Source organism: Hippopotamus amphibius, chromosome 5 (assembly GCF_030028045.1).
Source record: "Hippopotamus amphibius kiboko isolate mHipAmp2 chromosome 5, mHipAmp2.hap2, whole genome shotgun sequence".
NCBI lineage: Eukaryota > Metazoa > Chordata > Mammalia > Artiodactyla > Hippopotamidae > Hippopotamus > Hippopotamus amphibius.
This window is the reverse complement of record NC_080190.1, coordinates 68176695-68195061: the sequence shown is the minus strand read 5'-3', so window position 1 is coordinate 68195061 and position 18367 is coordinate 68176695. Positions and strand designations below refer to the sequence as shown.

The 18367-nt window shown below is 36.1% G+C and overlaps 1 protein-coding gene across 1 annotated transcript in view; it reads right to left on the bottom strand.

Annotated features, from left to right (window-relative positions):
- CTNNA3 (catenin alpha 3) overlaps positions 1 to 18367 on the bottom strand; it is a 1725716-nt gene that overhangs the window by 1590982 nt on the left and 116367 nt on the right. The window contains exon 4 of the mRNA XM_057737480.1: positions 822 to 988. Coding sequence (XP_057593463.1) covers positions 822 to 988 — 167 coding nt within the window. The remainder of the gene's footprint in view (positions 1 to 821; positions 989 to 18367) is intronic.

Sequence of the window (18367 nt, the reverse complement as noted above, 5' to 3'; positions counted from 1 at the left end):
GATAGGGAGGGTGGTAGGGAGTCACCAGAGGGAGGGCATATGGGGATATATGTATAAATACAGCTGATTCACTTTGTTGTACACCAGAAACTGGCACAACTGTGTAAAACAATTATATTCCAATAAAGAGCTTTAAAAAAAGAAACGAAAAAGTCTGAAATAAAATTCTCCTTCTACTAAGCCTCTGCTAAATGGTTTTGTCTAACAAAATTAAGCAAACAAGATGTCTTACTGCCTTAGTAGTCTCAGCGTTAAAATATATTCTTTACTCTTATTAAATCCATTTATACATTTTCATAATGAATTACTACAAACAACACAGACTACCTGCAAACATGCACTGTTTGTCTTGGATCAACAGGAGCTGGCAAAGTAGTTTTCATCTACAAACTAGGATAAACTTCCACATGCGTTAAGCTTTAAAGTTTCTCTTTTTCAAATTATTTATATTTACATATTCATTTTCTATATTATCTATATAATTGTTATCATATATTTATTTATATAGGGCATAATAATTTAAATGGTCAAAAGCCTAGAACTTTCTCCTAGCCCTTTCCTTATCAGTAAGCCATCTTCTGTTTTTCAGTCTCCCACTGGCTTTAAGACTAACTTCTGGCTTCATTCTTGTGAAGTACGCATTAGTTTCACAGCACAATCCAGTCATCTTTTTTTTTTTACAACCCAATCCCGTCATCTTCTGATGTGTGACATTAAGAAATAAGAATGAGGCCGGGATGCACTCAGATTGATGCCAGGTTCAGAAAATGGAATTATAAGTGAGAACAATGCCAAGGTAAACTAAGCCATCTTTTACTTACAGCTGACACGTGCTGCAAAAGACACATGACATCAATCATATCTGCGAGGATAAGGAGTCTGGTAACTGCAGCCAACAAGGTACGGGCAGCTTGAACCACAGTCTCCCTTTTTGGGAGATAGCAGGGGTCATCTGCAAATCTCTCAGCTGATACTTTCAGAGCTTCACCTGAAACACATAACCCCAAATAAGTTATACTTTAAGTTTCATTTATGCCTGTTGCAGCATTTATCATCCAACCTAATTCCAAGTACATTCCATGACTAAAGATAATATTACAATACTGTCACTTGACACTAGAACATCGTCTCTTAATAAACAATGCAGTTGCAAACTGACATGTGCTTTTGATAAATGCTCTGGAGTTTAAGAAGCAGAATACCATTTTCCTGTAAGAAAACTGTGCTCGATTGACTAGCAACATCTAATAAAATTGCTGTCAACTTCTGCATTTGCTGAATCTCATTCGCTGTGGAAGGTTTCATTACTAAGACTTCAATCGGAAACAATCTTGCTTATAAAAATAAGGTAAATCTTCACTGAGTTACTTTCCAACTCCATGAATGTTAGAAAAGAGCTAGCCTTCTAGATAATGACAGCAGGTCTCTGATAAAAGTTTAATGTAGGTGGATTTATTCTAAACTGTCAATATAATGAATAAACTATCCCCTAAACTTAGTCACAGAAATATTTCATAGTACTTTTTATAGAAATATGTTCACTATTTTTAAGGTTTTTTTCATCTAAAATGTTTTATTATAAAATAACATGTACTCATTTATTTTAAAAAGTTCACAGTTCAGAAAGGTATAAAATGAAAAGAAAAAGTCCCTCTTTATCCCACTCCAGTAACATCATTGTTAAAGATTTACCACATCCACAAAGTTTTTAATTTTTCAATTTAAACTTATTTTTATTATGAAAGCAATATGTAACTCGTTACTTTTAAATAATTCACCATACTAGAGTATAGAGTGAAATTTTTTGTCTCCATACTAATCCCAAAAACATCCATTAAGTTCGTGTATATCTATCTAGAAATTTTTCTATGAATGTATGTATCATGTGGGCATATGTATACATGTACACATAAATTTATATTATGTTTTATTAGTATACTCACATATACTCATACATTCATAATTTGAAAGATTTTAGGTCATAAGAAAACATAGGTATTACATGTTATAAAAGGAACATATAGAAGATATATTCTTTTCACAAACTATTATACTATAAAAATTTTCTACAATTTGTTCTTTTCACTTATCAATTTATTTTCTTTTCACATTGGGACACAGATGACTATGAGGCAATAGAGCACAGAACTTAATAGTGTGGGCACAAGCCACCTAGCCTCTTTATGTTTCATTTTTCTCCACTGTAAATGGAGCTAATAATAATACCTACAATTTTTATGAAGATTAAATGAGAGCAGTGCTTGGAACTTAGTAAAGACTTGATTAGCTGGTATTGTCATTCTTTTTAATGCTTGAATAAAGTTACATTTTACTGATATGCTACAACTTATTTTACTGGGCCCCCCTTTTTTTATTAAGTTTTTTTTCCAGTTTTGTTGAGAAATAACTGGCATACATCACTGTATAAGTTTAAGGCATATAGCACGATGGTTTGATTTATATATATTGTGAAATAATTATCACAGTAGGTTCAGCTAACTTTTATTTGTATTTCATATAGATACAATAAAAAGAAAAGAGAAGGGGAAAAAAGAAAAAAATGTTCTTTGTGATGAGAACTCTTAGGATTTACTCTCTTATCAATTCTATATATCATACAGCAGTATTAACTATAATCATCATATTTTACATTACAGCCCTAGTACTTATTTATAACTGGAAATTTGTACCTTTTGACCACATTTATCTAATTCCCCCTCCCCCCCACCTCTGGTATCTGCATGTCTGATCTCTTTTTTTATGAGTTTAGTCTTATTTAAGTTTTTGTTTTTTAGTGCTACACATAAGTGAAATCATACAGTATTTGTCTTCCTCTGTCTGACATTTCATTTAGCATAATGCCTCAAGGTCCATCTATGTTGTCTCAAATGGTAGGATTTCCTCATTTTTTATGGATGAATAATACTCCATTGTATATATACCACAGCTTCTTTACCCATTCATCCATCATAGACACTTAAGTTGTTTCCATGTTTTGGCTATTATAAATAATGCTTCTATGAACATGGAGATACAGATATCATTTTGATCTAGTGTTTTTGTTTGCTTTAGATACATTACCAGAAGAGGAATTGCTGGATCACACAGTAGTTCTATTTTTAATTTTTTGAGGATCTTCCATACTGTTTTCCATAGTGGCTGTACCAATTTACAATCCCACCAACAGTGCACAAGGGTTCCCTTTTCTCCACATCTATACCATTAAGCCTTTATGAGATATATGGTTTGCAAATATTTTTTTTCCATTTCATAGGTTGTCTTTTTACTTTGTTGATGATTTATTTTGCTGTATGGAAGCTTTTTAGTTTGATCTAGTCCAACTTGTTTATTTTTTTTATTTTGTTCCTTATGCTTTAGATGTCATATCCAAACAAATTATTACTGAGGCCCATATCAAGAAGATTTATCCTTATGTTTTCTTCTAGGAATTTAGTGGTTTCAGATTTTACATTTAAGTCTTTAATTCATTTGGAGTTAATTTTTGTAAGTGGTATAAGATAGGAGTCCAGTTTCATTCTTTTATATGTGAATATCCAATTATCCCAGCACTATTTATTGAAGAAACTGTCTTTTCTCCTTTGAGTATTCTTAGCTCTCTTGTCAAATATTAGTTGACTGTACATACCTGGATTGTTTCTGGGCTCTTAATTCTCTTCCATGGGTTTATTTGTGTGTTTTTATGTATTAGGCCACTATTGAATACATAAATTATTTCCAACTTTTTCCTATTTCAAACAATACTAAAAGAACACCCATAACATACATCTTTGCATGCATGGGCAAATTCAGCTGTAGCATAAATTCTTAAAAGTAGAATTGCTGAATCAAAGGATAAATGAACTTTCAATTTTGATATACATTGCCAAAAAAACTCTCCGAACACAGCCATCTCACCAACAACATATTAAAGGGCCTGTCTCAATCTACTTTACTCCACGAATATCTTGTTTCCATTTATTTATAATCTTCAGCATAAAGAAAAGGAAATAAATTATTGTTATTAAAAATAACAAAGAATAGTATTCATTACTGTGGGAAGACATTCTGGAACCCTTTTGAAACATTGAAAATGTTGAAGTATGTGGGCCGAGCGATGGGATTCAGAATGTCCTGCTTGAGCAGTGGAGGAGCTGAGGGTGCGGGGCATGGAGACTAATATCACCCTGTTTGGCCCTGAGGGATGGCTGGTTAGCCAAAGACGGGTAAGATTCCTCAGAGGAGGAACAACCTAAGACAGGCACAGCCGCAGAGGGGCCAACAGGGGTGGTGCATAGAGCCTTCCTTATATCACCGTGTTTGGCCCTGGAGGATGACTGGTTAGCCAGAGACAGGTAAGATTCCTCAAGGGAGGAACAACCTAAGACAGGCACAGTCGCAGAGGGGCCAACACGGGTGGGGCACAGACCTTTAATCCTTTTGAGAGAGGTCTCCTGCCCCCAGGGCTGCTTTGCTTTACACGCCCAGCTCAAATCAGGACCCAGGAGGCAAACAAAGATCATCGCCCCCAGTCATGTGAGGCCTTTGATTGTTTATGGGATTAACCTGGGAGTGTTAGACCCTTAGGCTATGCCGAGAACTCAATAAAAGCAACGTGGGATCAATCAGCAAGGCTCTTGATCCTAGAGGTCTTGAGTTCCCCGGTCCCATCTTTCTCTTCAGTCTGTGTCTGTGTGTTCTTCAAGCTTGCGGCACCCGTCACTCACCTCGAGTCGCCGAGTTGATCCCGGCACATTACTGTGAGTAAAACCTGTGAAAAGGGTCTGAGACTGTCTCAAATTGTTAATATGTTAATGTTATCAATACTTTTAGCTCTCTTAAGCAATACCAAGTTAGGAATTCAGACTGTTAAGTCAAACACTTCTGAGATCAAATTCTTATCTGCCACTTCTACTTCTGAGACCTTGGACACTTAAATACTTTCAGTTTCCTCATCTACAGGAATGTGATACAAATATTACTTATCTCACAGTGTTTCTGGGATGTTTAAATGAAATATATTTCATAATATATATTTAGCACAGTATCTGAACATGAAAATTACTCAACAAATATTAGCTATTATTTTCTCAGGAAATTTCTAAATAGAGACAGTAAATTTTTAAGACCAGTAAATGGTGATTTTTATGTGTTTCTCTGCAAGTCAGAATTGCTACTAGGAGACAGTGAAAACTTAAAGTGACCTCTGAAAGTAAGAGAGCAAATGAATTCTCACGAAAAGAAGATTATCTTTTCTTATCATGTGTCTGAATTGGAAAGTTATGATAGCCTTTGTAGAATACTGTCTTTGACTTCATATACTAAAATTAAATATATATTTTTAAAGAGTTGTGTGTTCTTGACTCTAAAAATGTTAAGATGCCGAACAACTGGCTGAAGAGACATACTCAGAAAAAGGTCATTAAACATTAAACAACTGTTACAGACTTTGTCTCTGTTAAGATAATATGAACAACCAGCCAAGCAACATTGTTGGGAGAGAAAAAAAGTCACTCGAAATCCATTAATAAAATGCACTAAGTAAACTTCCTATTATTGGACTTACCACCCTCCCTCCTCTGCAATACTTTCAACCCTTTTTAGCTGGTTTCAATTCATACTTCTGGTTTCAACATAAACATCTATTAGCATCTGTGATTTATAAAGTCTACATGTGGGGAGTCTATTCTTGTGAAATATAATTCCCAATCTTTCTTATAACACTTTTACCTTGAAGTTTAATAAATAGGAAATTTCACTTTTAAAATACATACAAATAAAAAAGTACATTTTTCCTTCAAGAAATCCCACTCCATACATAAAAGCAATTTACTAAGTATCACAAAAATACCAAAATAACTAGAGTCAGAAAGTTTCCTTCTACTGGAGTCATTTTGTTGCTTTCCTATCAAATATGCTCTTTTTAATCTTCAAGAAATCTGTTATGAAATGCCTGCTCGAATACAGTGCTAAGGTATAAACTTTACTGCATTCAAAAGTTCAACTCCTTGAGTTGAACTCCTTTTGTTTCAACTCGAGGATGGAAGATGCCTTAGAGGACTGGGGCAGGGAGGGTGGGGGGGAATCGAGGGGGGGGGCATCAAGGAAGGGAGGGAATATGGGGATATGTGTATAAAAACAGTTGATTGAACCTGGTGTACCCCCAAAAAAAATAAAATAAAATAATAATAAAAAAAAAAAAAAAAAAAGTTCAACTCCTTGAGTTGAACTCCTTTTGTTTCAACTCGAGGATGGATGATGCCTTAGAGGACTGGGATGGGGAGGGTGGAGGGGGAGTCGAGGGAGGGAGGGAATACGGGGATATGTGTATAAATACAGATGATTGAACTTGGTGTACCTCAATAAATAAATAAATAAATTAAATAAATAAATAAATAAATAAATAAATAAATAAAATGAGAAAAAAAACAAAATAAAATAAACTCAAAAAAAAAAAAAAGTTCAACTCCACTTTCCAAAAGTGATTATATTGATTATAAACGTGAAAATCAAAGAAAACAACGTATGAGCAAAACATCCACAGGAGAAAGGAGAACAAATTGAAAATGGGCAAGTACTAAAGATCAAATTTCCTCCAACTTTTATAATTAACATTGTATTTATGATTCAATTAAAGTTTCTACTTATGCCTTTGGCCACTCTTCTGTGTCTATTTTAATATACCATACACATGTAATATGCACACGTTAATTGATTCAATACATAATAATATACTCTGGTATAAAGGAGTTCCCAGGTTGAGACTTGACATAGGGGTTTGGTTTTATTTGTTTTTAATTGGGAAACAGCCATTTAGAATATGAAAGCTCCTAAGAGGTAGGAAGTTAAATTTAACTTCGAAGCAGATTGATTTTTTTTTTGGCAGGGAAGAGAGGAGAATGACTTAACTAGGTCCTAAACTTACACAGATGTTTAAAAATAAGCAAAGACCTTCCTTTAAAATGTCTGAGCCAGTATGACTGCAAGGAGCAAAATATTTTATTTAATAAATAAAACCTTATAATGGTAAAAAGAAAAGCTAGTCATTGTGTGGACTTGGGCTTAGGAGCTACAAAGACATCAGCAGAACCTATGGACTCAGAACATAGATGCCTATGGTTGCCTTTGTAAGCATATGTTTTATTTCCCTTGCATTATCTTCAATAAAGTCTTATCAAAATTTATACTTTGGTTCCAGTCAAGGCAGAGGAACAAAGACCAGATTTGTTTCTCACCTGACACAACAAAAAAATAGAAAAATATATGAAAACATGGTTGTGAAGGTAGTGGGCATTAGGCAACAAAGGACAGTAATCCCTGAAAAATGGTAAACAAAACAGGATGAGCCCTTTGATAGCCCTAGCTTACTGCCTTGAGAGACTTTATAGGCCACAGATAGGAAGGGGAAACTAAGACAGAGACTGGCAAACATTCTGAGCTGAAGAGACAAAGAGGAGTGTCCAGGGAGATTGTGACAGCTAAAGGACACAGGACAGAGAATGAGAAAGAAGAGAGCTACACAGAAAGAGAACTCAGAAGATCTGAGAGGCTCCCCCTTGAATATTCAGCTGGATACTGATCTATCCATACATGGGAAGAAACTACCCATGGCTAGGGAAAGAACCATTCAGAACTATTTGAAGTAACAGTACCTAGCACTTACACAGAGCTGGGAATATTATGGATTTACAACTTAATTAAATGTTCAAACTTTGAGCTAAAATAGCTGCCCACAATTGCTGTCTATTGAATTTTTCTCCAAATAGCCTATTGACTAATATGCCACCAGTAAACATTTTCTATAATATTATTCTTGATGTCAATTTAATTCTTTTGAGAAGAAAAACTAAACCTCACAACTAAAATGCCAGACTAACGTTAATTATTCATTATTTTTCCCTTTGCTTGCTAAATCTGAGCAAATTTAGTTTCTATTATATTATGCTGAATTAGCAAAACCATGTAAACTTGATTTTTTGATATCTCCTGAAAGAATTTCATTTCAGTACTTTGAAACTGAAAGTGGAAATGCTATCAGTTTTCTCTATGAAGTGGTACCTCACCCTTACAAAGAGCTCATTCATTCATATAAAAAATATTTATTGAGCAATACAGCATGCAAGGCACCGTGGAGTATACAATGATGGCTAAACCATGACTTTGCCAGGTATCCCCAAAAAGGAAAACAAGGTACGTCAACAGGAAGATTCTTCTGCTTTTATTTTAAATGTCAACATATTCAGATATATTCCCTTGAAGTATAATAAAACAGAATTCCATAGCACCAGAAAAACATACATATATATCATAATAATCATTCATATGCACAGATCCTAAAGTTCTTACTATTATTTTTTAAATCATTAAAAAGTTCTAGAGTCCAGAATCCAGTTCAAGATGACAACAGAGAAGGATCTTGAAACTCACTTCCTCCCATGAACACACCAAATCCACAGCTATATATGGAACAACTTCCTCAAAAAAAACAAAAACAAAAAAAAAACACCTAAAAACTATCTGAGTGATTCCTACTCAACAAGTGAACAAGGAAAGGCCCACATCAAACTGCGTAGGAGACACTGGGACAGTCTCACCATGAACCCCATCCTGAGCACAGCAACCCACAGTCAGGAGGGAACTCAACACCTGGAGCTTCTGCAAGAAAAGTGAAGAGTTTGAACTCCATATCAAGCAACCCAACTTTTAAGACTTGCATCTGAGAAACAAGCCCCCAACATATCTAGCTTTGAAAACCAATGAAGCTAATATCCAGGAGGCCCATAAACCTATTACAAACTGAGAAATGGCTCTTAGAGGGTTCATACGTGGACTCACCTGTCCCAGGGCCCAGCACAGAGCTGCCTAGACTTCAGGTACATGAGGCTCATTTGCTAATAATCTTAAAGCATCTGCCTGCAGGCAGGCATCTAATTTTTCTAATTTAGCACACATCTAGGAGCCTGCTGGCTGGCAGGCACCATCTTTACTCTCTCCCTCTGCCTCACTCTAGTCAGCAGACACTGGCATTTTTTTTTTTCTTTTCTTTTCTTTTCTTTTCTTTTTTTCCTGCAGGTGCCATCTATATGCTCCCCCTCTGCCTTATTCCAGCCAGCAGGCACAGTATACACACTCTCCCTCTGCTGCCCTCCAGAGTGCCAGTATCTCCCAGAAGGAAGTTTTTACACACATGTGGTATCCAGTTTTTATACATGGTGGTCTGGTTTTTGTGGCCATCACCCAGGATTTGCCCGTTGATTACCTGGCTCTGGGGGCCAGGGGGGCTTGCAATCCTAGGTCTCACAGAACTGTAACAATCAGAGAGACAGTTCTTAGCAGACTACCTACCATCCCCAGGGTACAACACAGAGAGCAGACTGAAACACACTTTCGTCTTTCTGTGAGAGAGGCCTATTTGCTTGTCCAGGAGCTTCAGCCTGAGGGGCGCGCTTCTGGTTTAAGCATACATCTACAGGCCTACATAGGTGCTCTCAAGGAATGGAGGCCAGAAGATGCAATCTTTGTGTTCTCCCTCTGCCTTGCTCGAGCTCACAGGTATCTCCCAGAAAGGAACTTATTCCCATGTCTGGCACCTTGATTTCGGTGGCTGCACCAAGGGACACCTTTACATTGCCTGGCTCTGGCGACCAGTGAGACTTATGCTCATGGGTCCCACAGGACTGTAACCAATGAAGAAAGATTTATTAAATGGCTACCACCCCCAGAGCACAGCAAGAAGCAACAGACCCAGGAACTCAGTCTTTCTGTGAAAGTGGCCTGTGAGCTTATCAACATAGCTGCAGCCTGAGGGGCAAGCTTCTAATTAAACACACATCTAAAGACTGACTATAATCCTTTCAAGAGACTGCAAAGGGCAGGTGCTATCTTTGCACCATCCCCCAGCTGTGCTCCAGAGCACTAGTACTTCCCAGAGGGGAGCTTTTACATGCATCTGGTGTCCCAGTTTTTGTGCCAGTGACCAGAGAATGCCCCTTGATCACCTGGCTTTGGTGGCCAGGGGGCTTGTGTTCTTGGATCTCAAAAGATTGTAACAGAGAAAAAGTTCTTAACAGACTACCACCCCTGGGGCACTGCACAGACAACAGACTAAAATGGACCCCTAGTCTTTTTGTGAATAAGGCCTGTCTGCTTCTCCTGGAGCTTCAGCCTAAGGGGCAGTCTTCAGGTTTGGCACATATCTAGAAGCCTAAAAAGGTACTCTTAAGGAACAGGCCAGTGGGTGTCATATTTGCACTCTCTCTGCCCTGCTACAGGTTGCTGATATCTCCCAGAAAAGAGTTTATATACTATACTCATCTGGAGCCTCAATTTTTGTGACTGCCAACCTGGGAATACCTCCAAATCACCTGACTGTGGTGGTCAGCAGGGCTTATACTTGTAGTCCCACAGGGCTGTATGTATTTGCATACTTTAAAAGCTGCTGCCTGAGGGTCTGGCTTCTAATCAGCTTGAATCTAGATGCTGACTGAGATCCTCCCCTTTGGGACACTGGTTATTGGCATACCATTTACTACTAGGAGCCACAAAAGTAAAATAGGCTGCTTGGACAATCACCAAGGTTTGAGAGACAAGCGCTAGAGCAGGGTTGAATGATAAGGTTCATCTCCTACACAACACCACTCCTTCTAGTCTAAGAGAGGTGGTTGTTTCATCTAATGCATAGAAACTAGCCCAAAGAGTCAAGCAACATGAAGAAACAGAGGAATATGTTTCAAATGATAAAACAAGATAAAACTTCAGGGAAAAAAAAAAACAACCTTAATGAAACAGAGATAAGTAATTTACCTGATAAAGGATTCAACGTAATGATCATAAAGAACTCAGAAAAAGAATGGGTGGATACAGTGAGAACTTCAACAGAGAGAGAGGAAATACTTAAAAGTATCAAATAGAAGTCACAGAGTTGAAGAATACAGTAACTGAGCTGAAAAATACACTAGAGGGGTTCAGTAGCAGACTAAATAAAGCAAAAAAAGGATCAATGAACCTGAGAACAGGGCAGTGGAACTCACCCAATCAGAGCAGAAAAAAGAAAAGAAAAGAAAAGAGAAAAATGTAAATATGACTTAAGGGACTTATGGGACAAAATCAATCAGACTAACATTTCCATTTAAGGGTTCCAGAAGGAGAAAAGAAAGAGAAAGGGGCAGAAAACCTAGCTGAAGAAATATGGCTGAAAAACTTCCATAACTTGGGGAAGAAAACAAACATCCAGATCCAGGAATCCCAGAGGGTTTCAAGTAAGATGAAACCAAAAGATTCACACCAGGACCCATTATAATTAAAATGTCAAAAGATAGAGACAAGGAGAGACTCTTAAAAGCAAGAAAAGAAAAACAACTTGTTACATACAAGGGAACTCCCATAAGACTATCAGCAGACACTGTGCAGACCAGAAGAGAGTTGGATGATATATTCAAAGCGCTTAAAAAAAAAAAAAAAAAAAAGGCTCCAGTCAAGAATACTCTACTTGGCAAAGTTATCATTCAGAATTGAAGGAGATATAAAGAGTTTTCTAAGATAAGCAAAAGCTAAAGGAATTCATCACCATTAACCAGCCTTTAAAAAATGTTAAAGGGACTTCTTTAAGGTGAAAAGAAACAAGTAATATGAAACATCTGAATTTATAAATCTCATTAGTAAAGGTAGTAGATTAATCACTTATAAAGCTAGTATGAAGGTTAAAAGACAAAAGTAACTATATCTACAATAAACTAACTATACCTAGAATAATTTGTTAATGAATACACAAGATAAAAAGATGCAAATTATGACATCAAAAACATAAAACATGGTGGCGAGAATAAAAATGTAGAACTTTAAAATATGTTCAAACTTAAGTTCAACTTACAATAGACTGTTATCAGTATAAGATATTTTACATAAGCTTCACAGTAACCACAAAGCAAAAACCCTTAATAAATACACAAAGACTGTAATAGGAAACAAAGAAGGTTGTTATATAATGATAAATGGATCAATCCAACAAGAGGATATAACATTTATAAATATTTATACATCCAACATAGGAGCACCAAAATATATAAAATAAATATTAACAGACCTGTGGGGAGAAACAGGCAGCAATACAATAATAGCACTTCAATATCCCACTTTCAAAAAGATAGATCATCCAGACAGAAAATCAATAAGAAAACTTTGAACTTAAACTACACATTAAACCACATGAAGTTAAGAAATATTTACAGAGCATTCCATCCAAAAGCAACAGAATACAGATTCTTCTCAAGCACACAGGGAACATTTTCCAGGATTGATCATACATTAGGGCACACAACAAGACAATAAATTTAAAAAGACTGAAATCACAACAAGCATCTTTTCTGACAAGAATTATATGAAAATAGATATCAATTACAAGAGGAAAACTGCAAAAGTTCACAAATATGTAGAGGTTAAACAACAGGCTACTGAACAACCAATAGGTCAATAGGAAATCAAAAAAAATTTTGAGAGAAATGAAAATGGAAATAATACGACATACCAAAACTTATGGGATACAGTTCTAAGAGGAAAGTTCATAGCAATAAAGCCAATATTAAGAAACAAGAAAGATATATAAACTAACTTTACACCCCAAGAAATGAGAAAAAAAATGAAGCCCAAAGTTAGTTGATGGAAAGAAATAGCAAAGATCAGAGTGGAAATAAAGAAAATAAAAACTGAAAAAACCATAGAAAAGATCAATGAAACTAAGAGCTGGTTTCTTGAAAAACCAGCTAACACTAGTACCAATTACTAGTAAAGAGACTGAATCAGCTAATGAAAAACTTCCCAATAAAGGTCCAGGACCAGATAACCTCACTGGTGAATTCTACCAAACATTTAAAGAAGAATGAATAACAACACCTCTCAAAGTCTTCCAAAAAACAGAAGAGAATGAAATACTCACAGAGGTCAGTATTTTATTTCACAAAGCCCATATTTTTCCAGGCCAGAATTACCCTGATACCAAAACCAGACAAAGATGCTACAAGAAAATAAAATTATAGCCAATATCTCTGATGAGCTAGATGTAAAAATACTCAACAAAACATTAGCAAACTGAATTCAACAATGCATTAAAAGGATTGTATACCATGATCAAGTGGGATTTATTCCAGGGATGCAAGGATGGTTCAGTATTCACAAATTAGTCAGTGTGATACACCACATTAACAAAATGAAGAATAAAAATCACATGATCATCTCAAAAGACGCAGAAAGAGCATTTGACACAATTCATAATCCATCCATGATAAAAATAACTCTCAATAATGTGGGTAAAGAGAAATGTACCTTAACATAATAAGACCATGTATGACAAGCCCACAGTTACCTCTTCACACTCAATGGTAAAAAGTTGAAACCTTTTTCTCTAAGATCAGGAATAAGACAAGGATGCCCTCTCTCACCACTTCTACTCAACATAGTATTAGAAATCCTAGTCAGAGCAATTTGGTAACAAAAAAGAAATAAAAAGTATCCAAATTGAAAAGGAAGAACCAAAACTGTCTCTGTTTGCAAATGACACAATATCATCTATAGAAAATCCTAAAGACTCCAAAAAACAACTGTTAAAACTAGTAAACAAATTCAGTAAAGTTGCAGGATACAAAATTAATATACAAAAATCTGTTGCATTTCTATACACTAATAATAAACTATCAGAAAGATAAATTAAGAAAATCCCATTTGCAATGCTTCAAAAAGAATAAAACACCTAAGAATAAATTTAACCAAGGAGGTAAAAGACCAGTGCACTGAAAACTATATGACACTAACGAATAAAATTGAAGTCTCAAATAAATGGAAATACATTTCATGCTCATAGATTGTAAGAATTAATATTGTTTAAATGTTCATATTACTGAAAGCAATCTACAGATTCAAAGAAATCCCTATAAAAATTCCAATGGCAGTTTTCACAAAACTAGATCAAACAATGCTAAAATGTCTAGGGAAGTACAGAATAACTCATAGCAAAAGAAATATTGAGAAAGAACTAAGCTAGAGTCATCACATGTCCTGATATAAAACTATGTTACAAAGTTATAGTAATTAGAACAGTATGGTACTGGCATAAAAACAGACACACAGATAAATGTTGCACAATAAAGAACCCAGAGATACATCCATGGTCAATTAATCTATAACAAAGGAGCCAAGAATATGCAATGGGGAAAGGATAGTCTCTTCAATAAATAGTATTTGGAAAACTAGACAGATACATGCAAAAGAACAAAACTGGACTGGACCACTACCTTATATCATACACAAAAATCAACTAAGAATGGATTTAATGCCTTGAGCCAGAAACCATAAAATTCCCAGAAGAAACTACAGGCAGTAAGGGCTTTGACTTTGGTCTTGGCAATGATTTTTTTTTTATTTGACACCAAAAGCAAAGGCATAAACAGTGAAAATAAACAAGTGGGACTACATCAAACTACAAAGATTTGTATACCAAAGGTATCCACCAACAAAATGAAAAGACAACCTCAGGAATGGGAGAAAATATATGTAAATCATAAATCTGATCAGGGTTTAGTATCCAAAATACACAAAGAACTCATATAGCTCAATAACAAAAAATCTGATTTAAAAATTAAGAAAACAATCCTATTTACAATCACATCAAAAAGAATACAATACCTAGGAATAAATCTAACTAAGGGCACATGAAAAGCTGCTCAACATCACCAATCATTAGAGAAATGCAAATCTAAACTACAATTAGGTATCATCTCACACCAGTTAGAATGGGCATCATCAGAAAATCGACAAACAGTAAATGCTGGAGAGAGTGTGGAGAAAAGGGAATGCTCTTGCACTGTTGGTGGGAAGGTAAGCCACTATGGAGAACAGTATGGAGGTTCCTTGAAAAAATAAAAATAGAGTTACCATATGACCCAGCAATCCCACTACTAGGCATGTACCCAGAGAAAACCATAATTCAAAATGACACATGCACACCAATGTTAATTTCAGCACTATTTACAATAGCCAGACATGGAAGCAACCTAAATGTCCATCAACAGATGAATGTACAAAAAAGATGTGGTACATATATGCAATGGAATATTACTCAGCCGTAAAAAGGAATGAAATTGGAACATTTGTAGAGACATGGATGGACCTAGAGACTGTCATACAGAGTGAAGTGAGTCAGAAAGAGAAAAACAAATATTGTATATTAACACATATATGCAGAATATAGAAAAATGGTACAAATCAATCAGTTGGCAAGGCAGAAATGAGACAAAGATGTAGAGAACAAACATATGGACACCAAGTAGGGAAAGTGGTGGGGGGAGGGTTGGGGAGGGAATGAATTGGGAGATTGGGATTGCCATATATAAATTACTAATAAGAAAAAAATATCAAATTGTACGCTTTAAATATATGCAGTTTACTGTATGTCAACTGTATCTCCATAAAAGTTCTTAAAAAAAAATAAAATAAATCTAACTAAAGAGGTAAAAGATCTATACTCAGAAAACTATAAGATACTGATGAAAGAAACTGAGGAGGATACAAACAGATGGAAAGAAATACCATGTTCATGGACTGGAAGAATTAATATTATTAAAATGACCATACTACCCAAGGCGATCTATGGATTCAATGCAATCCCTATCAAAATAAAAATGGCATTTCACAGACCTAGAAAAAATAATTCTAAAATTTGAATGCACACACAAAAGACCCTAAATGGCCAAAATACTCTTGTTTTTTTAATATTTATTTATATATTGGCTTCATTGGGTCTTTGTTGCTGCACGCAGGCTTTCTCCAGTTGTGAGTGGGGGCCACTCTGTTGTGGTGCGCAGGCTTATTGCAGTGGCCTCTCCCATTGCAGAGCATGGGCTCCAGGCACGTGGGCCTCAGTAGTTGTGGCATGTGGACTCAACAGCTGTGGCTCACAGGCTCTAGAGTGCAGGCTCAGCAGTTGTGGCACATGGGCTTAGCTGCTCCATGGCATGTGGGATCTTCCCAGCCCAGGGATCGAACCTGTGTCCCCTGCAGTGGCAGGTGAATTCTTAACCACTGCACCACCAGGGAAGCCCCCAAAAATAATCTTAAGAAAGAAAAATAAAGCTGGAGGCATCATGCTTCTTGATTTCAAACTATAACACAAAGCTGTAGTCATCAAAACAGCATGGTACTGGCACAAAAACAGACACATAGGTCAGTGGCACAGAATAGAGAGCCCAGAAATGAACCCATACCTATATGGACAATTAATCTATGATGAAGCAAGACTATAGAATGGGGGAAAGACAGCCTCTTCAATAAATTATGTGGGGAAAACTGGACAGCCACATGAAAAAGAATCAAACTGGACTACACTCTCACACCATGCACAAAAATAAATTTAAATGTAAGACCTGAAACCGTAAAACTTCTAGAAGAAAACACAGGCAGTAAGCTCTTTGACATCAGTCTTAGTAATGTTTTTTTGGATGTGTCTCCTCAGGCAAGGGAAACAAAATCAAAAATAAGCAAATGGGACAAGTAAAACTAAAAACTTATGCGTGACAGAAACTATCGACAAAACAAAAAGGCCAGCTATTGAAGGAGAGAAGATATTTCAGAAGATTTATCAAATAAAGGGTTAATACCCAAAATATACAAAGAACTCATACAAATCAACATCAAAAAAAAAAAAAAACAACAACAACCCAGATTAAAAGACAGGCAGAGGATCTGGATAGACATTTTTCAAAAGACATCCAGATGGCCAACATGCACATGAAATATGCCCAAGATCACTAATCATCAGAGAAAAGCAAATCAAAACCACAATGAGGAGCTTCCTCCACAAGAGGGCAGACAGCAGTATCAAGCAGTATCAGCAGTATTTCATCTTGTGGAACTGAAAACCACAGCCACAGAAAGAGAGAGAAAATGAAAAAGCAGAGGACTTTGTACCAGATGAAGGGACAGGATAAAACCCCAGAAAAACAACGAAATGAAGAGGAGATAGGCACCCTCCCAGAAAAAGAATTCAGAATAATGATGGTGAAGATGATCCAGGACTTTGAAAAAAGATTGGATGCAAAGATCAAAAAGTTTACCAAAGACCTAGAAGAATTAAAGAGCAAACAAACAGAGATATGCAACACAATAACAGAAATGAAAAATACACTAGAAGGAACCAATAGCAGATTAACTGAGGCAGAAGGGTGAATAAGTGACCTGGAAGACAGAATGGTGATCATCCCTGATGTGGAAAAGAATAAAGAAAAAAGAATGAAAAGAACTGAAGACAGCCTGAGAGACCTCTGGGACAATGTTAAACACACCAACATTCACATTATAGGGGTCCCAGAAGGAGAAGAGAGAGAGAAAGGACCCAAGAAAATATTGGAAGAGATTATAACTGAAAAATTCCCTAATATGGGAAAGGAAATAGCTACCCAAGTCCAGGAAGCACAGAGAGTCCCAGGCAGGATAATCCCAAGGAGAAACACGCCAAGACATATAGTAGTCAAATTGACAAAAATTAAAGACAGAGAAAAGTTATTAAAAGCAACAAGGGAAAAATGACAAATAACATACAAGGGAACTCCCATAAGGGTAACAGCTGATTTCTCAGCAGAAACTCTGCAAGCCAGAAGGGAGTTGCATGATATATTTAAAGTGATGAAAGGGAAGATCTTCAACCAAGAATACTCTACCAAGAAAGGATCTCATTCAGATTTGATGGAGAAATCAAAAGCTTTACAGACAAGCAACAGCTAAGAGAATTCAGCACCACCAAACCAGCCCTACCACAAATGCTAAAGGAACTTCTCTAAGCGGGAAACATAAAAGAAGAAAAGGACCTACAAAACCAAAAGCAAAACAATAAAGAAAATGGTAATAGGAACATACATATCAATAATTACCTTGAATGTAAATGGACTAAATGCACCAACCAAAAGACACAGACTGGCTGAATGGATACAAAACCAAGACCCATATATATGCTGTCTACAAGAGACCCACTTCAGACCTAGGCACACATACAGACGGAAAGTGAGGGGATGGAAAAAGATATTCCATGCAAATGGAAATCAAAAGAAAGCTGAAGTAGCAATACTCACATCAGATAAAATAGACTTTAAAATAAAAAATGTTACAAGAGACAAGAAAGGACATTACATAAAGATCAAGGGATCCATCCAAGAAGAGGAGATAACAATTATAAATATATATGCACCCAATATAGGAGCACCTCAATACATAAGGCAAATGCTAGCAACTATGAAAGAGGAAATGCAAGGCAGAAATAGAGACACAGGTGTAGAGAACAAACATATGGACATCAAGTGGGGAATGCGGGGAGGGTTGGGGGGGAATGAAT